This window comes from Oxyura jamaicensis, chromosome 13 (genome assembly GCF_011077185.1).
Source record: "Oxyura jamaicensis isolate SHBP4307 breed ruddy duck chromosome 13, BPBGC_Ojam_1.0, whole genome shotgun sequence".
Taxonomy (NCBI): Eukaryota; Metazoa; Chordata; class Aves; order Anseriformes; family Anatidae; genus Oxyura; species Oxyura jamaicensis.
The window spans coordinates 19093499-19118248 of record NC_048905.1 but is presented as its reverse complement, the minus strand read 5'-3'; the positions used below and the strand labels follow the sequence as shown (position 1 = coordinate 19118248).

Sequence of the window (24750 nt, the reverse complement as noted above, 5' to 3'; positions counted from 1 at the left end):
GGCGGCGGGAGCGGTGCGGGGCCGGTGCCCGGCGCTGCGGGCCGGAGCGGCGGCGCGCAGACAAAGAGCCGCCGCCCGCACAGGTGTCCGCGCCCGCTCACTCTCGGCGGAGCCGCGCCCGGTGCCGGCGGCGGGGTGCCCGGCGCTCCCCGCGTAGCGCCCGCGGGTCCAGCCCGGCAGCCGCCCCGGGGCCGCCTCTCGCCGAGCCGTGATAGCGGGTGGGAGCGGTGCCCGGCCCGGGCTCGCAGCCCCGTCGTGTTCAGCGGGGCTCCCCCCCGGGGGAGTAGCAGCCGCGGAGGCGTCGGCCGGGTGCGGACGCTGCGGGAGGGCGCTGCCCGTGGGCAGCGCCCCGGGTCCCGCCGGGTCCCGTCGGGCAGGGGCCGGGGCGCGGGGTCCCGCGCGGGTTCCCATTGTCCCCAGCAGCGCTCAGCGGGAGGGCAGGTGGGGCGGGCGGCAGGCGTGCAGAAAGCCGCCGGGGCGGGGTTGCAGCCCGTCTGGTGTGCTCTTTATCCGTGGTCTGCGAGGTGCTCTCTGTATTTGGAGGCGCTGCGCTGGATTCCGAGCTGATCTCTGTCTTGCTGCATCAGGTGCAGCGGTCCCCATTGCTGGCGCAGTAGTGCAGGGGACCACACCTACCGCGATCACAGCCCGTTCGTGCCACCTCAGGGAGAAGAAAGGCTGGCTGACATGTTTTCTTTGAAGCTGCAGGGAGGCCAGCTGCACGGGGGTCCCACGGGTGCCTCTCTGCCGATCTCTCTAGGGTTTTCATACTCTAATCTAGCTTGCGCCTTCCTTCGTGGGGTGCAGCTGCTTTCCTCCTGGCCCTCCCTGGAGAAGGCTGCATGGGGATTTTTTTCTGGGAAAGCAATCAGGTCTTTCATCTTTTTGATGGCTTTCTGCTGACTTCATATAGCTCTTGTTTTTCCTTCTGAGGACAGCTTTGGCCTCTTGAAGAAAAAGGAAAGACACAGCAGTCAAGCTTCATTGTGCTTTTTAATGTACAGATGTGAACTAATTACTCCCAAAGAAGCACAAAGGTCATTAACCACTATAAAAAGAAATTCTTTTGTCAACCCAGATTCTCAACCCAATTGCTTTAATAAGCAATATTACCTCTTTACAAATTTTGGCTTTTCAATATCCCTAGACTGGTTACAAGAACATTATTGCTGGAGGTGGGGTTTCCCCCATTCTCTGGAGCTTTTTCAGCAAAGACCTTTGTGATACACTTTACAGATACAGGGGGCTTGTTCCTGCTCCTCAGGACTCCATCAGGGACTTTCTCACCTCGGTGGTAACAAAATCTCAAATGTTGCCTTTTTGCCGTTTTTTTTTTTTTTTTTTTTTTTTTTTTTTTTTTTTTTTTTCCCTCTGTTAAATCCTTCCTTCAGCTTACTGACACTTAAAATGCTGCCAGTGAGTGGCATTTTTGGATCTGACACCACAGGTGGTTCTCTCCTGTGACTTCTGCAGCTTGGTGAGGGCCCTCCAGGACTCGCTTGCCCTGCTTTGCAGCATCATCATGTTCTGGTTGGTGTGGTGGAGATTCTAAAATTCTGGTCAAATGGCCGTATGTTCCTGAACACATGCTTTGAGGTCCAGGGGAAGCAATAAAATGGAGTCTGTGTTTGGGTAGTCTTCTCTTATTTAATAGTATGGCAGAAAGAAAATCTCAGCTATTTTGGCTTCCCTTGAAGTAAGCCTCTGCAGTCCCTTTCGGCAGGTCATGCCTCCCCTGGGCATTGTGTCGATTGTTTGTTCCTCCTCCCTAGATTTCCACCCCAGAGCCTATTCTTGCCTGTCAAGACACACAGAAACTTCTGGGGATGACAGACTATCAGCTAACTGTGCTTGTTAGAAGAGAAATTTTGGAGACTGTACTGTGCCATTAGAATAGAAGATATCTCAAAGACCTTCAAAGCATCACAGTTGAGAGGTCAGGAGTATGAAGGTACACAGAGGAATGCTAGCAGGTAACTCACCCGTCAGTCTCAAATCTGATAGTGCTGAGGCAGTGGCTGAGCCTGCAAATGAAGGGAGTAGTAGTGCTTTCACCATGTCTCACCCCACAAACAGGCAGGTTTGGCTTTTGTGAAGGCATTGGAAATCTGAATGGTTTTACTTCCTGACAGCTATTGTTTGAACTGTCTAGTATAATTCTGGAGATGCACAAACACTCCCCTCTTATTTCCTCTCATACTCAACAGCATTGCCACCAGAATAAGCAGTTAGTTTCTGACAGTGATCTGTAGAAATCCAGAGTTTGCCTGGTGGATCTGTTTGCAATTTCTGGTCTTTTCTAGGAAAGCCATTTTAGTGCAGAAGGCAGCAGCTCAGTGAAGGGTGCATGTGTTTGTGTGGGGTAAATTAGTGTGGAATTATTCCCAAACAGAACTGGAAAAACCTAGTCAAAAGTAACGTGACAGAATGACAGACAAGACTGTAGCCATGAAGAAAGATTTGGAAATATGGGCAAATCTGTTGGTTGTGGTGTGGAGAAAACACGAGGAGGCGGGAGGGGAGGATTATTGAATCTTTTTGTTTTTCCCAGTGACTGCTTCATCAGCGTGATAGGGTGTTGTTCTTCACTGGGCCTTTGGCTGTGCACAGGGCATCAGAAATTAGTAAGTGTGGTTACTCTCCAGATGTGTACTGGTGCTGGGATACCCAACTCGGGAGAAAAGTCACCCTGAATCTTGTGTGTCTGTTGAGAGATTCTTTATTAGCTCCTTTTTTTTTTTTTTTTTACAAGATATAATCAAGATACTTCCTCTCTTCCTCTCCTTTCTTGCTGTTCACAAGACATGAACATTCCTGCAGAAAGAGAAGTGGAAGACCAAAATGAGGAAATGCCCTGTTTTCACAAAATAACTATTAAGGGAGCTGCTGGTTGAAACAAAATGTCCTGGTCTTTGTGCTTTGGTCACAAAAATATTTTCCATCCCAGGTAGACTGGAGTTCCCACATCTTCTCATGGTGTGGGCCATGCCTGTCCCTTTCAGCTACCATGTCACAGCCCACAGATGACATCTCTGTGATGCTTCTGGAAACAGTGAGGTCTGCACAGGGATGGCTAGCATCTTGTGTCAGGTGCAAGTGGGGAGAAAAGCCTCAGTTACTCACTGGGCAGAGTTTGGTAAATTGCCAGCCATTGCTATGATATTCATTACCAGCCCACGCCATGGGGAAGAACGTGTGCCGTTAGCAGTTCTGCTGGTCCTGCTGTTCCAGCCCGGGGCTTTTGCACACTCTGGTGTGGTCCCTTAATAAGGAGGAGACGTCCAGCTGCTGATGACACACCATAGCAATTAGCTTCTATTATTTTTCAAGGGAAAGAGCAGTAAAGCCACACACCTGCTTCTGTGCTACCCTAATTACACCCCTGTGCTTTGTCAACAAGGTAAGCGCTATTCTTGGCTGGATCCAGCATCCTGCTGGAGGCAGCTGCCTCCCTTTCCTGCTGCAACATCACACCAAAAAGAGATGCTAAGAGACCCCCTGATACTTTGGGGTCTCAGATGACCAGGTGATGCTTAAGAGCATAAGGAGCAGAGTGTGGGCAAGAGGGAATGGGTAATGGTCCTGAAAGTTTCTTAGCACTGATTCCAAATGCCAGCAGGTGGAGGGACAGAGTGTCCAGAACAATGGGCTGCCCAGCAGAGCAGAGGTGTTGGGTACCAGTGGTGATCCCAGTGAGCGATGCAAGGCTGTTCTGGAAGGATGCTTCCAGGCTGAGCTGTGGGGAGATGCCTGTGCCTGCAGGAGTGGAGGCTTGTGACAGGCACCACTCCTGTGACCTGAGGGCTGCCGCCAGCTGCCCAGAGACCGGCTGAGACACGCTCAGCGGCGTGGGCCAGGTGGACAAGCAGCAGCCTTGTGCCAGCAGCTGAGCAGAGCTGCCTGCGGCTGCGCTCAGGGACCCCTTGCAGCCATGGTGCCGCCCTGGCGTGTGGCCCTGGCAAGGAACCGGGCTCCCACTTGCCATCTGCAGCCAGGGGCTGGGCAGGGGCCGTGGGGGTATGCGTGGCTCCATGCCGCTGCCAGGCCTGGAGGAGGGGAGCTGCCGTGGCGCTTGCCTGCTCCCTGCACGTCTGCTGACAATGGATGGTGGCACAGCCTGACACAGGCTGGCAGGGGGACACAGTGGGTGTGGAGAAGCACAGGCGAGCTCTGGCAGGGGAACAGTGCACTAATTGTGATCTGAGGCTGCTCTGGATATGTGTGCTGCAGAAGCCTGTCTGTTAAGTCAGCTTTGTTTCCTCTTAACTGTTTCATCCTCTTCCTTTCCACTACCCCTACCTCTTCACATCGGGGTGTACCCCTGAATGATGCCAGAGCCTGTAGATGGGATGTCATTGGGATTTTCCTTTTTCCACTGTGTTGTATTTTTTTCCTCATGGTTAATGGGTGGGTGCTGGTGCAGCCCTTGTCTCTCCTGTTCTCATGGGGATGGTCTGGCAGCCAGGCATGGGGTGGGCACTGGGACAGATCCTGATCCCCTGAATGAAGGCCTTGTTCGTGCTCCAGCCATAATGAGCCTAGCAGTTTTATTTGTGTACTAACCGAGTTAGCACAGAGCAGCCCTTCATGTCTGCCACAAAGTGACCATTTGTATTTGTATGCAGGCATATTTTCTGGCTTCATATTAACACTTCATTCAGCAATTGTCAAGTATTTCAGTCCCCTGCTCCTCACACCATTGGTACTTGTGTCCCATTGCTTTCTCTGGTCTGATGTACAGGGAGAAGTGGTCAGCATCAGTGTTTGCTGGCGCTCCTGGCTCTAGCGAAAATGAACTCCAGGGGCCCTCAGAAAGGCAAGTTGGAAGGTGCGAAGGGGATAGGCAAGACATACCATGGCCTAGTCGTGTTATTGGATCTGGACAGGTTGAGTCTTTTATTGTCTGCTTGAGCAGGCTATGTGAAGCCAAGCATGATCTGCCAGGGCATAGTGAATGGACATATGGGAGAAACTTTACCTACAGTTGACTGGAATATAAAACGAGAATTTTCCTCCCTTTGTTTCTCACCGTAGCCCCAATTCTTTCATAGCTTATGCCTGATACTGTTGCTTGAATATTGCCATTTGCATTTTGTATAGTGTTACTTAAATATTGATCATTTGCATCCCTAGAGGCCACAGGTCATCTGTTTTCCCCTGTGACTGGTAGGCTATAAGGAAGTGGCTGTGGCCCCATTTCACTCCTTTTGGGTTTTCTGAACTTAAAATGACAGTACTGTTACTTAGATGACATTTATACAGATGCAAAAAGGGACAAGTGCCCTGTGCCAGGGAGGAAGAGAATCAGTGGTTCCTGAGCAGCATTGTTTGGGTTCAGAGTCCTCAGCCCCGAACCTGGGCATCACCTGAGGTGTGCTGCTGGGGAGGGGGGCAGCAGGCTGAGAGCTGGCCCCAAGACACAGCACTCCCAGACCAGCACACCCGGCTGGGCTGCTACCTCTACTGGACCCAAGGGTGGAAGATGCAAGCAAGGGGTGCCCACGATCCCAATGTCCCAAGTCAAGGCAGCATCTACCTGTGCCAGCAGTGACCTGTTGTGGGTGGCTGCTGGGAGCTGTGCGGGGAGGTCTGTGACCAGCATCATGCAAACCTCTGCTGGACCTGTATCCCACCTGCGTTCAGGAGAGAGGGGAGCAGAGCCTGGTCTGCTGCTGGGGAAGGACTGTGGGCAGGAGAGAATGGGGCACAGCTCCAGCCTGGTGCCACCATGCCTGGTGGATATGGGTCCTGTTGTGCTTTCAGCTGTGCCGAGGGCAAACCTGATCTTAGACAGGGGACCTCGGGATACTGCGGGCTGTCAGTGCAGATGGGGAGACCAAGCCTGCTGCCCTGTCCAGCACCAAGCTGCAGCCAGGCAAGCGCATCATGCCATGTGCTCCCTTCCCCACCCAGTTTCTTTGTCTCGACCTGTATGAATGAGTTGCTGTATAAGGCACACGGGCCTGGAGCTTTGGCTGCTGTGAGATGCAAGGGTGTGAGGGAATTCTCTGGCTGCAAATGACCACAGCTTGGTGATGTTTCCAGAAATCACCTTGGGGCAGCAGATGAAGAGCAGCAAGCCCAGCTCCTTCTAGAGGAATTAACTGTGCGGGAACCCCCCAGGATGTGCCTGCATGTGAGCCCTGCAGAGGGTTGCCAGCAGCCATGGTCCAGGCTGACACCATGGGAGGGACGGGACCTACTCACTCTCTGGAACCTGGGCTACAGGTGCCGGAGGGAGCTGAGGGGATTGTGGGGGGTGCTTGAAAGCCAGAGGATGGTTGGAGGTGTTTTAAACAGTTAAGGAGCCTGCATATACTCTGGAACAGCAAACCCAGCTCTTGTCATCTGAATGCATGGTAGCCATGCATGAGATCAGGTTGTTTGCCTTTGTGCCACATGCATCCTGTGTTAAGACTGGTGCAGGTGGAGGCAGAAGATGGACCTCAGATTCCTCAGGTTGGGGTCTGTTCCCCGCACAACAGTGTCTGTTCTCTCCCCATAGTGTGTGCTGGGTTGTCCAGGCCCAAAAATGAATGCAGGAAGGGGCACAAGAGCAGTTCTGTTCTCGGTGCTCTTCCACTCCCTGTCTGTGCTCCTTTGGAGGTTTCTGGTCATTTATGTCAGTAGAAAGGAGAAGCGGTGATAAGTGATGAGTTGGGAATACAGTTCATTGCCTCCTGTGACATTATGAAACACCTTGGAAGGACCACCCTGAGCACTGCAGGGGAGGGACAGGTCCAACAACAAATGCATCATCTTCAGGGCTGCCTGTTCTGCCAATGGTCTTTGCAAGGTGTTAACAGATGAGAGAGATGTAAATTGTCATCTTCAGTGAAATGTATTTTGCATGGTATTTGGGTCATATTTAAGGATGTAGGAAAGCTCTTGGTAACAAACTTCCTCTAAATACTGGTATGTGACTTGTGCTGCCTCCGGAACTGTGTGTGTAATAACCTGGTGCAGGAGGCTCTTCACTTTCCCCTGTATATTCTGTGGAAGCACATTTACTGTGTTCCCAGTGCCTCTCCTTTGTACTCATTCCACCTCAGCGGTGTTCCTGGCAGCACCTGTTCCCCTCAGAAACAGCCCCATGAATTTGATTTTTTCAGTCCTTGCGCTTGTCCTGTATTTTCAGGTGTTGGTGCAGATGTGAACTTTCTGCAGTATCTGCTGGTGGGGTGAGCTGTATGGTGCAGTAGAAGAGCGCCAAGAAACACATTGTACCAATGTCTGAGGAATGCATACATTGCCTGCTACTGACTACTGCTATATTTTTCCCTTCGTAGAGTGATCGTCTCCTCATTAAAGGAGGGAGGATAGTCAACGATGACCAGTCATTCCATGCTGACATTTATATGGAAGATGGTCTCATAAAGTAAGTATGGGACTTCCATAGTATATTATTTCCATCTCCCCTTAAATTAGCTTCAGGTTGGATGGTTGTTGTTTTTTCATGGATGTGGTCTGCTCCCTGCTTGCCAGCTGGTGAAACTTCACAGCTCACTTTGATTAGAGGCTCAGCTCTCCACAGTGTGTATGGGCACATATATGATGCTTGGCATGTTTATATTGAATTGCAGCTGGGCTGGTGGCTTTGTGACATAGTGTCAATTGTACAACAACAAAGCTGTATCTAACTGAACCAGGAGCAAGATTTGTCTTTGACTCCTGTTTTGCCTTGTTTCAACAGTATTAGCATGAGTGACCCTACCCAAGATCCCATTCCTTAGCACTACTGAGGAGAGTGTGCTGCAGCCCATCTGTTTACCTGAGATTTTCAGGAATTGCAGGCAAACCAACTTGTCTTCTATCTTGATTTATCAGGGAAGACTGAAGAAGGCTTGATGAAAATAGGATTTCTGAAAGAAGAGATTTGAAGGCTAAGTGCTACATATGGACAGATAAAGGGATTGAGGGGGCAGAGGCTGAGTGAAGGGAGATTCAGGTGACCTGTCCTGCAGGAGAGCTGGTGTGTCCAGAGAGGAGGATGTCGATTGCCCTCCAGAGAACTATCAGTAAGGGTGCTTTAAGGTACCAGAAGATTATGCTGGAGCCTTTTATGTCTGCTGTTTTCAGAAGCACCTTTTTCAAGCTGCAACAGGGGAGGTTCAGGCTGGACATCAGGAAGAGGTTCTTCACCGAGAGGGTGGTCACACACTGGAACAGGCTCCCCAGGAACACAGTCATGGCACCAAGCCTGTCAGGGTTTAAGGAGTGTTTGGACTGTGCACTTAGTCATATGGTCTGAATTTTTGGGTAGACCTGTGTGGTGCCAGGAGTTGGACTTGAAGATCCTTACGGGTCCCTTCCAACTCGGGATATTCTCTTATTCTATGATTCTAAGTACTTGGGGTCTAGCTGTCTTCACTGCGGCATGGCCTTGTTGTTAGCATCCTTCAGGGGTGAGAGGACAGCAGGCGAGTGGGAAGGTCCCGTGGAGGAAGGACTCCTGTTGTGCTCCTTGGGAGGAGCGTGAACGTGGTGCAGTCAGACTGGGCAGCCAGATTTTGGCGCTGCAGCCCACTGCAGTGTGTACCCAAGGGAGGGGGCTGTCCTTCACCCACAGGACTTTGTGGTGGGAGCAGCATTGCAAGACCCTGCTGAGCCCTGAGCTGGCCTAGCAGCTGTGGCATTATGCTGGGAAATCATCTTTCTCTGTAAGTAAGCCTCAGACTTGAGCCTTACTTAAGGTGGGCAGAAGGATGGGGGAGAGGAGAGATTAGGGGTATGGCTTTACTGGACACAGGGCTGGTGTCCACTGCAGAGGTCCGCATCCTGCCCATCAGACCATGCTTCTCCCCCAGCCAGTGCCTGCCCTAGACAGCAGGTGTCTCCATAGACACCGCTGCAGCGGGTGGACAGATGGCAGCCTTCCCTCGACTGTGCAAATCTCAGTTTGGGTGGGCCGGACAATCCTGCGATTCTCTGCTCAGCGAGGTGGTTTCACCTCCAAGTTCCTGGGAATGAGTGGGGCGTTTCTACCAGGCCAAGGGGGTGGCCTGGCTGCTGCCCACCTGGCTTGTCGATTGATTGTGTTGTGGCTGGCTTTCCTTTGTGTGTGCCTCACCATCTTGATGTGGTCTCATCAGGCAGATTGGAGACAATTTGATTGTCCCTGGAGGGGTCAAAACCATAGAAGCCAATGGGAAGATGGTGATCCCTGGAGGAATTGATGTCCACACTCGCCTGCAGATGCCGTACAAGGGGATGACAGCAGTGGATGATTTCTTCCAAGGGACAAAAGCGGCCCTGGCTGGTGGAACTACAATGATCAGTGAGTGCAGAAGGCAGGTCTCGTGTGCAACAGCACCCAGCAGGCTTGGGCTTTTGAGAGCAGTTAAAGTACCGCTACATTCAGTACTGTAACTCCTCATGGGATCTGTTTGATGTTGCTTTCCATATCTTCTGAAGATTTTTTTTAATGGCTTTAGGAAGTCATGCAGGAGGGTACACTCAGAGAGGGTTGTGTTGAAGTTCCTCTTTAGGGCAGGAAGAATGGACAGATGACAACTGGCAGGGAGGATTTAGGGAAAGTTTTGGAGGAAGGAGAGAGAAGCTCAACAGTTGGTGTCAAGTTGGTGTCATTCTCACTCTCTGGAAGAGGTAATTGGGAACATAAACACATCTGATACTTGTAAAAACAGGGGGAGGGCTCTGGGAGCTCAGAAACTTGCAGGCTAAGTGGCAGAGACTGGGCAGCCATCTCAGCACCGATGATCTCGCAGAGACTCACTCGAGGATGCTTGCTTTCCTTGCCAGGCCAGCCTGCATTTCTCCCTGCCTGGCTGGCACCTCTAATGGAAAAGCAATTGGAACAGAAAGTGCAGCCAACTGTGCACTCCAGCTTTTGCTACCAGTAACTTGTGGCAGAGCAGGTCTGGGTGGAGCAGAGCCCTGGTATCTTTTCATCTGGCTGAAGTAAAGAGGGTGGGCCTGGAAAATGAATTTTCCTGACCAATGGATGAAACGTGCCTTTGGGTATTAAAATGTGAAACCTCTCAGAGCATCAGGTCACTTCTGCTTGAGCGCTTAGCAGTAAACAGTAGGGTGTGGCATAATAGAGCTTCTGAACTCTCATGGAGGGGCTGAGCAATGAACGGACACATTTTTTTTCACTTACTGAGAGTGCAGCCTTCAGGGGAGGCAGAGTGTGTACATCAGGATAGCAGTGCAAACATGGGCCAGCTCTTGTTAGCTCTCACCCATGTCCCCAGTCAAGCGCTTTTTTGCAGTGCATTTTGGACATGCTCCTGTTCTGAGCTGGGGAAGGCATTTGCAATAAAACTTCAATACAAATTAAACTCCTCAGTCTTAAGATTTTTTTGTTGTTCTTGCACTCTTGAAAAGTTGCCCAGTTATTTTTTTCCTGTATACTTTTCATAGTCTTCTTTACTTTAAAGATCCATGACAGTGTGCTCATCTTTTCTGTGATGTCTGGCTCAGACGAGAGAGCGAGGAGCAAGGTGAATCTGTAGGACCGTTAGTGGTACTGAAGGTGCTGGGAAAGGAGATGTGCACAGGACCCTCTGCACAGCTTCAGATCCTGTGTTCTGCAGTACTCCAGTGTCTGCAGCCACTGGTGCCCCTGAGAACCTCAAAAACGAGTAACAGCATAACTTCTTTTCCCCAGCTAAATAAAAATAGGGCAGCGTGATGCTCAGATGACGCTGAGCAGAGGAACAGAGTGATGTCCTGGCATCATGCACTGCTCAGAAATAAACAGTACTAACAAAAAAGGAAAGGGGATTCTGAGATCCTTCCCTGGAGAGTGCCAAGGGTGTGCAGTGCTAGCAGATCCAGGCTTTACTGCTGTGCAGCAGCCACAGCTGTGTGTACTGCAGGGTTCCATGGGGTGCAGGAGCAATTGTTGATCCTTCTAGAAAAGGATTTTTTTTTTTGCCCTCCCCACACCAGTTCACCTTCCCCCATGGACCAAAAAAATCAGCTGTGTGAAGTGCACTGTGGTAGGGTATGAGGTGGTGTGGTGCGCAGTAAAAGGTGCATTAGTGTTGCAGGGTGGCAGGAGACCGTGTGTTAATGGGGTTGAAGTGAGTGTGAGGAGGGACAAGGCCCTGCAGCTTTCAGCTGATTTCTCAGCAGAAGCCTGTAAAAGCCCCTGATCCTTTGCCAGAGGCTGTTAAGTAAAGGCTGTGTGCATTTCCCGTCCAATAAATGCACTGGAAGTCATGGAGGTGATGAGGACCTCTTAGGCGCTGTCCTGAAGCAGCCAGAGAGACAGGTCTGGGATGGTGGAGATGCCCTGCAGCATGCAGGGATGCAGTGGGGTGCACATCAGGGGCATGCAGCTGGAGAAGCCTTTGTTGACAGCTCCCCTGTCTCCTGCAGTGGACCATGTGGTGCCGGAGCCCGAGTCCAGCCTGGTGGAAGCATTTGAGAAGTGGCGGGAGTGGGCAGATGGGAAGGCCTGCTGTGACTACGCACTGCATGTGGACATCCCTCGCTGGAGCGAACGTGTCCGTCAGGAGCTGCACACTATGGTCCAGGAGAAAGGTTTGCTGCCCTTTCCTCTTTGCTGCTGGCTGGGTGCAGGGGTCCTGGTGGAAGGGGCAGGTGGTGGATGTGCTGTCCTTGCTCCTCTGGCTGTTGAGCATCTGCTGGGATCCTGCGTGGCCCTGAGCAGGAGTCAGCATCCTGCAGATTAAGCTGCCAGGGGCAGCCAACTAAAGCAGACACCCTCCTGCTTGCTCCCTGTTTCTGCCAGGGGTCTCTCCGTCCAGGTCTGAATTCTTCTTGTGTGTTTGGGATGTGTCTGGGTTGGGAGAGCTGTTGGCTCCTTCCTCAGCATTCTCTTCTCTGCTCTTTCCCTAGGAGTCAACTCCTTCATGGTTTATATGGCCTACAAGGACTTGTACCAGATGTCAAACACTGAGGTAGGGCCTCATTTATGGCTTTGGTTGTGTGTGACTGGAGTGCTGACTGTAAAGATGACGGCAGTGCTGTGTAATCCTAGCCCTGGGGCCCAAGGCAAGATGCCGTCCACCCTGCTTTACAGGGGCTTGCAAGCTCCTGTCTGCTTATCCTTGCTACCTTCAGAGGTGCGAGCCTTGGCAGCACCCCCACTGTGCAGCTGTGAGCCACCATGTGCTGCATATCGGCCATGCTCCTGCTTTGAGAATGGCAGGCAAACAGGTGTATGGGGTATTACAGAGAGCATCAGCTGGTGGCAGGTGGTCTCCCGAAGGAACTGCCTGGCACGGCCACGGAGCCTGGTCTTTGTGTGGCTGACACCAGATCCTCCAACCTGTGCTGACCCTGTCCCTGCTGCAGCTTTCTGCTGAAGGGCACAGTGCAGGGAGCTTTAAGGTCAGGCACAAGCCAGGATGATGTGTTGTAATCACGTTTTCTTGTTTCTATTTCAGCTGTATGAGATATTCAGCTGCCTGGGAGAGCTGGGTGCCATAGCTCAAGTTCATGCTGAAAATGGAGATATAATTGCACAGGTAACTAACTACTCTTCTGGTGTTCAGGGACTGAAAGTCTCCTCCAGGCTGATTTGATATGGGGTATTTGCAACATGACACTAAAGCTGCATGGGCATCTTTTCCAAGGTTATCTCGTTGCAACTCAGCAGTGATATCAAAGTTTTTAGCAAAGTTTTCTGCTGTGAAGTATCTGGTGGGAACTGCAATAAAGAGGTTGCAAAACCTTTCAGCATAGTCTTTCAGGACATTGAATTGCACGTCAACATAGAAAATCTCGTTCATGGTGTTTCTGTGTTTTGTTTCTGATGAGCAATATTAGGTAAAAATCCATTTCAAAGGAAAGGTAGGTAACCCAAGGAGTCAGGAGGACATGTTTAGAAGCATATTATTCTTTTGTTACAGCAAGCATTATCATCTTCTTTTCTAAAGATGATAAAAGCTCAAATTATTTTATGGCTTATCAGATACAGCCAAACTTTTCAACGTTTTTGTTCAGTGAGACTGAAGGTCAGTGAAAATATTTGTGTCACTTAAAAAAAAATGCACTGGCCAAAGATTTCTTAAACAGGTAGTTTCTTGCAGAGTTAGAATGACAAGCTGACAGATGAGTTGAAAGCAGATACCAGCCATTCTTTTTCTCCCTAAAATTAAATGAAACTTGGAATAGGCAGAACTTCTCCAGAAAATATCAGGATTTAAAAGGATCACCAGCTAACTGGGGAATTTGTTACTGCAGAGCTTTTGCAGCTTTGTCAGTGGAGTGAGTGAGGAAATGGTAACCTTGGGAAGAGAATTTTGGAATTGTATTGCCTTTTTATTATCGTTTTTTCAACAGACTACTTGCATATCAGAAGGAGAGGTGTGGAGTGGCTGGAAGAGGGCCTGGAAATGTATCGAGTGCTGTTTTGGAGCTGGGGAGTTCTGTACGCTTTTTCCTCAATGCTGTGCTTGTTTTGTCACAGAGGTTTCAGACAGTGTCCACATGCCTCTGAGCGCTCCTGGTCCCCAGCCTCCCTGTGGCTGCCTCCTGCCCTGCACTGTGGGGCCTCAGGATGTCAGTTGGTGTCAGCCTGAGGGCATGGCCATTGGGAGGGATCTGCTTTTCTTGGGGGTTCAGAGCCTGGTAATACCCCTCTGTTCTTTCCATGTTCTAGGAACAGGCCAGGATGTTGGAGATGGGAATAACCGGACCCGAGGGCCATGTGCTGAGCAGACCAGAGGAGGTAAGGTGCAGGACAGTACCAGCCTCAGTGCACTGAAGAGCTTTCCTCATAAGCCATAGTAGGGCATAGTGTAGCAGGGCCAAATGTGTGTGCGTGTATGTCCACTCCCCTCCATATATGTATGTTCATTAGTACAGGCAGTACTGTCTGGGTAATCACTGGTTTAGGAAAGAGCGAGGTGTGCTTTTGTGACAAACATATCTCAGTCTTGTAGGAGCTTCCTAGCAGAGACAAGGGCTTCCAAGTCATCCAGAGATGAAATAATAATAATAATAAAAAAGTATGGCTGTGGCAGCACCAGCGGGTGGTTTGGGGGCATTTGTTTTGTATAGGTAATTCCAGAGTGTAAGAGACCTGCAAAGAAATGAATAGTGAGTTTTAGTCCCCCTGAAATGTCATCGTGTCATCGTTCATGTCTCTGAGCACAGACAGATTCCAGTTTCTTTCTGCATAATCTCTCTTTAGGGTCTAACATGAGTTTTGAAATCAGACAGACAAAGCCATTGGTGAAAGGTGTGGGAGGGGAAGAAAGGGGGAATATCCTGGTTACAAGTCATTGTCAAGACACTAATTAGATCATTTCTAATTTTAGTGTATGGGGTATTTTTCTGTTTGGTCTATTAATCTGAGTTGAGTCTAATTTTAGCTAAGTTTTCTTGAGATAGCTCCCTGCAGAGAGCTGCTTTTAACTTTCCATAGCACACAAAAGAAAAAAAACATTAGGAATTTGGTACAACAGCAAAGATGAGTAGAGGAGAACAGGGATGGATTTGTATTTCAGGGTCTGCTGAAGTAAAATCAATTAGCTTAAACAAACAGTATAAGAAGTTGACTGTGTTATGGCTGGTAATGACAGATACAGCCTACTGTAATGCAATGCTTACCGTCTTTGAAGTATGAGACAGTAAAGCATTTTCCTGTACAGAGAAAAGACTCAATATAGAATACAGTAGATCAGAGTCCCTCTGTGTAAACTGACATTTTGTTTTTCTGTCTTTAGACCCATTGCCACTAGCTGGCAAGCTAACCTGCAATTACGGGATGCTGTGGTTGTGCCAGCATTTGAGAACTGTCCTATTATTGTAAGGCAGCACTGCAGTTCTTCTTGTCCAAAGACGATAAAGCATTGTTAAGTGTTTGATCTTGAAACACCATTAAAGCATAAGGCAACTGAGAACAGTGCAAGAAAGCTGTAGATACAGTCTGTCCAGCCAAACCGTTACCTTTGAAAAGCAACAGTGTACCTCTTCCAGAACACCCTTGACCTGGGAAAACATTAGGTGGAATGCCAAGTGACCTGCTAGCCTCCAACAAAGCTTGCCAGTTGATGTCAGGGCATTGGGAGGGTGGCCCACAACTCCAAGGGTCTGTTCTGGAGGGACCTCAGTGGGAGTTAAAGACATGCTCTTCTACCAGGTGGTGCTGGTCATTTGGTAGTGCAGTGTGCTGCTGCTCCAAACTGTGACCCATTCTGAAGGGCATTCAGAGATTGCTCTGTTTGCTCCTGTCTTTGTGTTAAAACCCATTGAAGTCTGTAAGTGCACTGGTAAAAATCCTCTAAAAGGTCTTTAAGCAGAAGAGAAAAACTCTTCACTGTGCTGATGGATGGTGCCATGGACAGGCCTGCAGAAGTACACAAGGTGCGCATATGTGCACGTCTGGTGCAGTGGCTCTTTTAACCTGCTGCTGGGAGCACTGAGATTGCTTAAGCAGCTGCTGGCCTACAGGCAGCAACTGCACAGTCCCTGCCTCCCCCGGGACTTGGCTGATTGGTACGTTGTCTTTTTAAGGCTTCTGTTTTGAACTTTATCATGCTGAAGCTTGAAGCCAAGCTGCAGAGCAAATACTCAGAGAACGTCTGGAGCTGAGCAAGGGCTGATGTAATAGTCCAAAGATATCCCTCGTGGTGGAAATGCAGCCTGCTTTAGCAGCAGGCCAGTGAAGCCCAACTGTCTGGGATGACCAGCAGCTGGCCTACGGGACAGCCAGACCCTGATGGGAGCAGCCTGCCAAGGCACAGCCCGCAGCACCCCAGCCACCAGCAGGGCAGTGGTGTCCAGTTAAACTAAGTGCCACGGCAGTGAGTGCTCCAAGGGGCAGACCTGTATCAGCCTGCACAAGCCTGAGCTGTACTGCCAGGCATGGGCAGCCAGCCCTGGGCTTATCCAGCTGTTGGCAGATCTGGAACCAGGCAACGGAACAAATGGTGGGCCCAGCTCCATGCTTCTCCTGCAGTTAGTCTGCAGTTGGGGAGCCAGAGTGAGAGGGCCCCGCAGCATGCCCCTCCTCGCCCACCTGTGCTCCTTTGCAGCTGTGCTGTTCTCTCTTCCAGCTGGAAGCAGAAGCAGTCTTCCGGGCCATCACCATTGCCAGCCAGACCAACTGCCCTCTCTATGTGACGAAAGTGATGAGCAAAAGTGCTGCTGACCTCATCTCGCAAGCCAGAAAAAAGGGTGAGCAGCTGCTGGTGCTGCGCACAGCCTTGCTGTTGTTGCTGGGGTCCTGGGCAGCTGGGTTTGGTGTCTCTGCATCCTGGTTGGGCTCAGACCTGCACCTATGCCTCAAGCAGCCCAGAGCTTCCCCTTCTACTGGGGAAGTTCAGGGGTTTACCCTAACTTGTGAAGGGTCATGGGGATGCTGCACCAGGCCACCTGGATCCACCTTCCATGGCCATGTCATGCAACGTCATGGTGTGGGCACAGGTTAGGACAGACCCAAGCTTTCTGTGAAGGTCTCTGTGGGGACATTCACCCCATCCACATGCATTCAGTCGGAGCTGCTAGGTACGGCCTCAGACTCATTGGCATCACTGGCCCTGCAGCAGTGCTGGAGTGCAGAGACTCAGGTGGTCATGTCCCACCTGGATTCAGTGAACTGTGTCCCTTCTCACAGCGAGGGCTAGCAGCAGCTATCCTCTGCCAGACTCGGGGGCCTTGCTTCCTGCCAGCCCAGCCATGGCCTCCCAGCATGAAGGCAGACATTGGTGGGGGGCACATTGCCAGTGTCCTTGGTGGGCACTTGTCTTCCAACACCACATGCCCTCTAGGCTTGTACCATCATCAGGCTCTGTACCCAGAGCCAGAAGGCTGGGATGGTGCTCGTGTCAGCAGCAATGGCATGTAGGGTGGGCTTCTGATGCACCATGGGCCTAGTGGTCCCTCCCGTCTGACCCAGTGCCTGAATTCACAACAGGCAGTGGGGATCAGGCTGCCATGGGTCCCCCACACTGTATCCTCTCTGCCCCCTTTTCCAGGCAATGTGGTGTTTGGTGAGCCCATCACAGCCAGTCTGGGGACTGATGGGACGCACTACTGGAGCAAGAACTGGGCCAAGGCTGCAGCGTTCGTGGTCTCTCCCCCGCTGAGTCCAGACCCCACAACCCCAGACTACATCAACTCCCTCCTGGCCAGGTGAGCAACAGAGGCTGGGCTGGCTGTGCCTGAACTGGTGGCTCCACCAGTGACACTGAGCGGGAGGCAGTGTGACTTGGCCTCAAATCGCCAGGGAGGAGGCCATGGAGTATTTGGGTAGTCTAGATGTCTGTCCACCCTGAACCACTTCACCCTAGGTATTAATGAGCTGCCTGATGAAATGGCTTTACCTTGGAGTCATGGTGGCTTATCCCTGAGCACTGAGGGACAGGGGAGGCACCACAGGCGTAACATCAGTAATGAGGAAAAAAACAAAACAGCAGGCATGAACTACTTTAAACAACCTGAAGAAGGCAAAGAAATCAGGTCCAGATAATAGGTGTCAACAACAGCATTGACCAAGCTGGAGCAGCCAACGTGGGAACAGCGTAAGCAGCTGCCTGGGCTGCAGCTGTGCAAGAGAAAGTCTGGGGGGTACAGGTGGTACAGGCTGATGGGGACCCACTGTGCTGAATACAAATCTGACTTTTTTTCCACACCTGTACAGATAAGCAGTAGTACAGCCTGCAAGGTGCACAAGCATGAGGTCTTTAAGGGCAGCTCATGTGCATCTGACAGAGATGGTAGATTTTTTGTTTGTTTGTTTGTTTTGTTTTGTTACTCCAAAGGCAGGGGGTGGGGAAGGGATCTGTTGAAAGTAGAGAGCAAACAATAGAAGCACTTCAGCAATTTGCTGTGACCTTTCTCTCAGAGCTATCCTCCATCCTGTCACTGGAAAGGCACGCACTGCAGCCAGGGATGCAGATCTCATTGCTGGCTGTACCCATGCGCCACATGTGAGCTGCGAGCCCGGCTTCTCTGTTTGCTGGCTGAGTGGTGCATGTGGTGCTGGTCTGTGTTAGCTGGGGATGGCTGACACTGAGGGGGCTGTAAATGGAAATGACCTTTGAGGTAATGCTGGAAACATCTGTGATGAGATGAGCAAGGGATGTTGGGTCAGGAATAGGTGTCAGAGCAGAAGAGCATGCTAGCATAAGCCAGGTTTGTGTGCCACAGTGTGGGGCATTGCTAGGTGTGGGTGTGTGGAGATGCTGTGGCTGGCAGAAGTGCCCATGCGTTTGCGATCTGGATGTCCAGCGCATCCTGGATTTTGTTGTGGTCAGTAGGTGGTCATGTGTTTCTGCTTGGTCTGGATGTATGGAATAGGTGCAGGTCTCAGGGACTGGCAGGGAAAAGTGAGCCCAGCTCCTGAACTGCCTTGTTAGTGCTTTCCTTCCACTTCTATAACAATTTTACCCCAGCCCTCAAAGGAGAGGCAAGAGCACCTCTGAGTCCCTGCAGCCCACATAGGTCTGTCCCACACTGTCCCAGTGCCTTTCCCAAGCTGTTTCATTTGAGGCTGCAGCAGAAAACAGCTGCAGGAGCTCCAGCTGGGCAGGGAGGCTTGTTTTCTTCCACCAGCACAAAGCTGGTGGAGGTTAGGAAGCAGGTTGTGTAGTCAGTCCATGCAGTCAGTCAGACATATGGCAGAAATTATCAGAGGAAGATGGAGATTACCGGTGGATTAGGACTGATTTGTGGCCTTGTACAGAGCCACCGTGTCAGTGCCCTCCCGGGTTCAGGTCCAGGAGCCTGGCACTCGTGGCCTGTCCTTGCGTGGCTGCTCCAGGAGCTGGCCTGGGGCCTGCTTCCTTTTTCCTGGCAGCGGTGGCTTCCAGCAGCCATGTGTTCCCGGCTCCCCGCAGCAGCTGGATGACTTCCAGCTCCTCACCCTGCCCTGCCTGGCAGCGGCTGGCTCTGCCTGTTCCCACCTTCTGCTGTCACTGGACAGCTCAGGATGGATGGATTCCATCCTGCTGGAGGCCCTTCGCAGGCAGAGGGTGTCTGGGTAGCAGCACTGGGCAGTGCCTGCAGTGTGGCTTTACTGAGAGTCCCAAGAGCCGTTTCTGGGAGTCCTGGCTCTGCTAACCTTGCCATCAGATTCCCATCTGGCTGCAGGAGCATTTGCTTTTGTGACAGTGGCATGGTGGGGATGCCACAGTGTGGGCCAGCCTGCTTACCTAATCACACTTTTTGGTTGGCGCTGCTGGCTGCTGCTCCTTCTGTAGCTCACATGGTGCTGAGAGCTACTGTCATTGAGCTCCTGCTGGATGAAACATGGCAGGCCAGAGCCCAGATGGCTGGGGTGGGTTCCTTGGCTGGGTTGGCAGGCGGAGAGTGAGCTGCAGCAGCATGCAAGCTCATCTCTGTGCACTCACGATCCTGCAGCTGCTCTGCCAGATACAGCGGTGGCCCCTGGGCAGGGGCAGGATGAGGTCCTTCCTGAGGGAGCTGGAGCTGCTAGGATGCAACAAAAGGGCTGGCTGTGGTGACAATTCTTGGCTGGAGAGAGGCTCCTTCTTGCCTGCGTTGCACAAGGGCTGCTTTCCCAAGCAGACCCAACAAACTGCCAGTAGTTTTTCTAACTCACACTGGGATGTTTTATCCCTTTGTTTTGGTGTGCATGACAGAGTCGGGTATGGAAGAGCATCTTTTGGCTTGGCACAGAGGTCCCCCTTGTTTCCCATGACATTTCCCTCCACTGGGCTGTATGTTTGTGGGCAGGATGCTGTCCATGCCCCAGGCAGGCAGCATGGTGTCACCAAACTCTCTTGACCCAGGGGACTTGGCCACTGCAGGACTGAGTTGGTGGAGGTCTCCAGGCTGAAGGGTCACAGCAATGGGGGTGCAGAGTAACAGAGAGCTGAGTGGGGAGCTGCCTTTGCACTGAGGAAATCCTTGTCCCTCATGTCTCTGATATTGTCTGAACACAAAATGGCTCAGGATGCTCTTGTTACCACCACCCCAGTGGTGACCTGCAGGTTTCGGGAAGCGCTCACTGTACGTTCAGCACTGCACAGAAAGCAGTTGGAAAAGACAACTTCACAGCAATCCCAGAGGGGACCAACGGCATAGAAGAGCGGATGTCTGTCATCTGGGACAAGGCGGTGGTAAGAACCACATCTGGGGAGGAGCGGGCAGGCTCATCAGGCACCTTGGACCCCCTGTGTCCTTGTCCCAGCAGAGCTGGCCACCCAGTGGCATGTCTCCTGTCTCTAAGTTGAAATAAGCCAGACCAGGAGAGGCAGCTGTCACAAGCTCAGGGTGAATGACCAGGGTACGTGAACGTACCTCTAGCTTTTGGTCTGTCTGATACCAGACCTGGGCTCTTCCTCTTCCTTTCCCCAGATGAGTGCTTTGTTCTCTTTGTGTCTGAGCAGGCCACAGGAAAGATGGATGAAAACCAGTTTGTGGCCGTGACGAGCACTAATGCTGCAAAAATCTTCAACCTGTACCCACGGAAAGGGAGAATAGCTGTGGGCTCAGACAGTGACCTGGTCATTTGGGATCCTGATGCAGTGAAGATCGTCACGGCAAAAACCCATCAGTCTGTAAGCTCTGCTTGTGGGTGGGAGTGCCTTGGGGGCAATGTGGGCAGTGCTGTGTGCAGGTGATCTCACTGCTGGGAGCTCAACGCTGCCCTGCTGGTAGATTCAAGGACCGAGTCTCAGCTATGGGTGATGCAGCTGTGACAGCAGGGTGGGATGCCTGTGAGCCCTGGGCTCTGCTCGCAGGACCTTTCTCACCCAGCTGCCTTGCTTTTCCCCTGCGCCTGGCATATGCAGGTGTAAAGATGTATTTCTCCTGATCTGGGTTCCTCTTCTGGGTCCAAATTTTTCCTGGCTTTGCTGGCATGCTTTGTTCATGTCTTACCACAGACCTGGGTCCTGCCCTCCTCTGTTGCTGCTGTCCTTGCTTGCAGCCAGCTTCGAAGCTGTAGGTCCTGGTTCACAATGGGAGCTGTGGTGGATCCTTGGTGTGATGGACCTAGTGAAAAACAGGAGGCCTGTGGCACAGGGAAGGCTGTTACAGGTGTCTTCTCCCTGCCCGGGTGACTTGGTGTGTGGGGACTAAGCAGCCCTCAGGGCAGGCCGTGCTCATGTCCCTCCTGACCATCATCCCTGGTTGCTGCAGGCAGCTGAATACAACATCTTTGAAGGGATGGAGCTGCGTGGGGCCCCACTGGTTGTCATATGCCAGGGGAAGATCATGCTGGAGGATGGCAACCTGCACGTGACCCAGGGGACTGGACGCTTCCTGCCCAGTAGCCCTTTCCCTGACTATGTTTACAAGCGCATCAAGGCCAGGAGGAAGGTAAGGAGATGGGGCTGTCAGCACAGAGCTGTGACGCTGTTAATCCGAATTGCCCTTTTCCCTGACAGCTAATTGTTTTCCTACTGTACCCTGGAAACCGTGCTGGAAACCAGTGTATGTCAAACATACAGTTGGGATAGCTAAGGCTTGTTGCTGGTAGTGTGCCCCCACCGGAGGCAGGACTCTCGGCTGGGTCAGCAGTGGGTGATGCCTGTTCAGCAGCTCCCTTACTGCTTTCCTGCTGCAGCAGGGGCCTGAAGGGAAGTGCTGTGTTAAAAAGGAGACTGGACAAAATGGCCTTCTTCACCAGTCATGCAGCATAAACCTGTGCCAAGGGGCTGCCTGTCACCCAGTGCCTCTGCACGCTTTTGGGGGCTATTGTGTGGAGGTGAGCAGTGGGGTTGAGCATGCTGCATGGAGGTCTTGGGCATGCAGGACAGAGGGGTATGGGGCTGGTAGTGTGAGTGGCCTCTTCAGTGGTACCAGGAAGCCAATGTCCTGTGCAGCAGGACATTGGTGGTGTCGGTGGGTTCACGGGACACTCACAGGGAGCACAGCAGCCTCACTGTCTCACTTCTCTCCTGTAACAGATGGCGGATATGCATGCTGTGCCCCGAGGCATGTATGATGGACCTGTGTTTGACCTGACCGCCACCCCCAAGGGGGGCACCCCTGCAGGGTCAACCAGGGGGTCCCCCACGCGACAGACACCCCCCATCAGGAACCTCCATCAGTCGGGGTTCAGTCTGTCAGGTGAGCACTACAGCAGCTGGGCTGGCAGAATGCAGTGCCCCTGCGGTGGGTGGGGACTGTGGGGAGGGGGCCAGACTGCAGCCATGGCACTGTCAGCCCAGCACCAAACCCTGCTCTTGTCACATGGGTCTGCTCTTGGAGGAGTGTCTGCAGAGACGTTCAGGCCACTGCTCTCAGGGTCCTGTTGGAGTTGGAGGCAGAGCAGGTTGCTGCAGGCTGCCAGGAGACCTTCAGGAACACCCCAGCCTTACTGGTGGCTGAGTCCTGTGAAGAAAATCCTCTCAACTTCACTTTCACTCTTTACTTTGTTCTTTCTTGCCCTCTACCAGGTACCCAGATTGATGAAGGTGTTCGCTCTGCCAGCAAACGCATTGTTGCGCCCCCGGGAGGCCGCTCCAATATAACCTCTCTGAGTTAAACCTCGAGAAGGAAGTAATTAATCCCTGTACAAGCAAAGGAAGAAAAATGGTACATTGGTGTTTAAGAAGGAAAAGCAAATAAACCTGTTCTGAAGAATCAATAAGCCTCAAGCCTTATGTTTCACAAATGCTACTTGCTACCTAGCTTTAAAGATGTTGCTTCATTTTGTTTTATGCGTAGCCTTAAAATTCTGTTATTGTTGTTGTGGGTTGGGATGGGTTGTGTTTTTCCTCTTCTGTTTTGTATGCATGCCGCTCAGACAGGTTGCTCGGCTCAGAGTCTGTTGTTTGTGTTGAATGCTTGTGGAATGCCGCTTTGTGCGAAAGTGGGGAGGACCGTCATGGGCACTGGCTGGGCAGGGTCATGCGTGTGTCGTGTTCACCCAGCTCTTGTTGGTGTTTCACCATGAGGCCCATGGGGGATCCCAAATCTCTCTGTAACAGCTGTCACAGTGCCTCATGTAAGGCATTTCATGACTTTGTACACTTTATTAAAAAAAAAAAAAAGAAAAAAACAACTGTTCCTTCAAACAATTTGTCTTTCTGACTGGCTTTTTTCATCTGCAGGCTGTGTCTGCTTGCCTGGCCCTTGGGAGAGCAGGGGCAGGGGAAGCTGTGTCCCATGGGTGGGTGGGTGCAGGGCTCCTGGAGCAGCTTTGGGCTGGCTGTTTGAGCTGAGGGAGCTGCATGTCCAGAGGGAATCCCTGTAGGTATAGGTGTTGGGGACTGGTGTAGGTGTTGGGACCATGTGGCTTCTTGGGCAAAAGCAAAGGTATCAGCAAAACAGCTTGGTGCAAGTGCTGATGAAGGTCTGTTCAGTTTGTCCACGTAGTCTCTGGCTGCAGCCTGACCTGGCCATTGTGGGTTGTGCCTGTCACTTGTGCAGTGACATGGACCAGCTCTGCACATCACCGTGTTCAGGTCTTCCCAGCTGGGGCTGGTCTGGAGGCTGTGGGCACCTGTGAGTTAAATGTTTCCCTTCTATGAAGTGGTGTTTGTCAAACCAAGGGTCACAACCTTCTAAAGCTTGCAAGGCATTCAAAAAAACTTGGCTTTTTTTTAAATATTAAAAAAAATAATTGTCAATTTAGGCAGTACTAAATAAATACATTTTTTTTTTTTTTTTTTTTTTTTGGTCAAGTATTTGACCCTGAAATATTTATTTTGACATGCCTACAACTCAGACAGGACAAGTTATCTGTGCAGCAGTCCTTAAGGGGCCATGCCAGAATAGTTGAGCTGGGGTGGGGAAGACTGTTCATACTTGGAAGTTTTGTGAACCTCTGCTATCAAATAATTTAAGATTTTTCCATGTTGCCTGATTAAGCTGAGACTGTGCCTCTGAGAGTAGAGATTGTTTTAGAGGTCTGTGGGGAATTTTTAAAGATGCAATGTTCTCTCTTAGCTGTTTGAGGAGGTTTGGTTGTTGGTTTTTGTTTGTTTGTTGATGGAGAGTACACCAGTATTGATGCAGCAATAGCTGTTTACCCCAGTCAGGAGCAGCAGCAGTTTCCTTGTCTGGGTCTGTGGTGTATGAGCCTCTCTGCTGTGGCCCCAGGGTGAGGTGACTGTAGCTGTGTGCTCTGAGGTGACAGGTAGAGCTGTTGCCACATCCAGACTTGACTGAGCCCTCCCAGACTCTGTTTAGACTGGGTAAAGAACCAACTTACTGGTGAACTAATTCTGCTTGTTTTGCAGCTCCCTGGACAGAAAAAGGTAATGTTTTCCCATTTGTTTGTTTCCATCCTAGCAGCACAGAGTGACAGTGCTGTATCCCCAGCCCTGTCCACATGCTGTGCAGCAGCTATGCCAAGAGCCTGACCCTAGCAAATAGAACAAACCAGTGGTCACAGTGTGTGGGTGAAGGTGATGACACCTCAGTGAATTGGTGCAGTTGCCCAGGGGACTCTGGCCAGCTGCGCACAGGAAACGGGCACACTGCAGAGTGCTGCAGCCCTTGGTCCCTGCAGCTTTCACCCAGAAGTGGCTGCACCTTGCCAGTGCACCCTCATGTGACAGCAGCAAACTGCTACAGTCCCCTAAACCTGGGGGGCTGCTTGTCTTTACTGTGCACATCGCCATGGCACCATGCCAGGAGGAGGATGCTCAGTGCAGGCCAGAGCAGGCCCCTTCAAGTCCAGGGAGCTGCTGGCATGACTGTGCCAGCACCCCCCTGATACCTGCCTGTTAACAAAGACGTCCGAGCCTACAGCTGCAGCTGATGCCACTGAAGTCTACGTTACAAATTACTGCAGGAGAGGCCTGGTGGGTGAAAGGAGCAGAGAAGCTGTCCTGCAGGGGACAGAGCTGGCAGGGTAGCAGTATGGAGGCTGACACTGGAGCT

General features: G+C 51.5%; 1 protein-coding gene across 1 annotated transcript; it reads left to right on the top strand.

Annotated features, from left to right (window-relative positions):
* The first annotated feature begins 7268 nt into the window (after positions 1-7268).
* Positions 7269-22937, top strand: DPYSL3 (dihydropyrimidinase like 3). The gene is made up of 13 exons (XM_035338680.1): positions 7269-7378; positions 9093-9277; positions 11350-11514; positions 11833-11894; positions 12384-12464; positions 13601-13669; positions 16002-16122; positions 16923-17079; positions 19889-20030; positions 20301-20471; positions 21055-21234; positions 21825-21987; positions 22317-22937. The coding sequence occupies exons 1-13, from the start codon at positions 7359-7361 to the stop codon at positions 22403-22405; spliced, it is 1605 nt and encodes a 534-aa protein (XP_035194571.1). The 5' UTR covers positions 7269-7358; the 3' UTR covers positions 22406-22937.
* Positions 22938-24750: the final 1813 nt, after the last annotated feature.

Excerpts from the sequence above, each read along its gene's own strand:
- DPYSL3 (XM_035338680.1), top strand. The coding sequence starts at position 7,359 with ATGGAAGATGGTCTCATAAA. Across the intron at positions 9,278-11,349 it reads TGGTGGAACTACAATGATCA|TGGACCATGTGGTGCCGGAG; the intron begins GTGAGTGCAGAA and ends TGTCTCCTGCAG. Across the intron at positions 12,465-13,600 it reads ATGGAGATATAATTGCACAG|GAACAGGCCAGGATGTTGGA; the intron begins GTAACTAACTAC and ends TCCATGTTCTAG.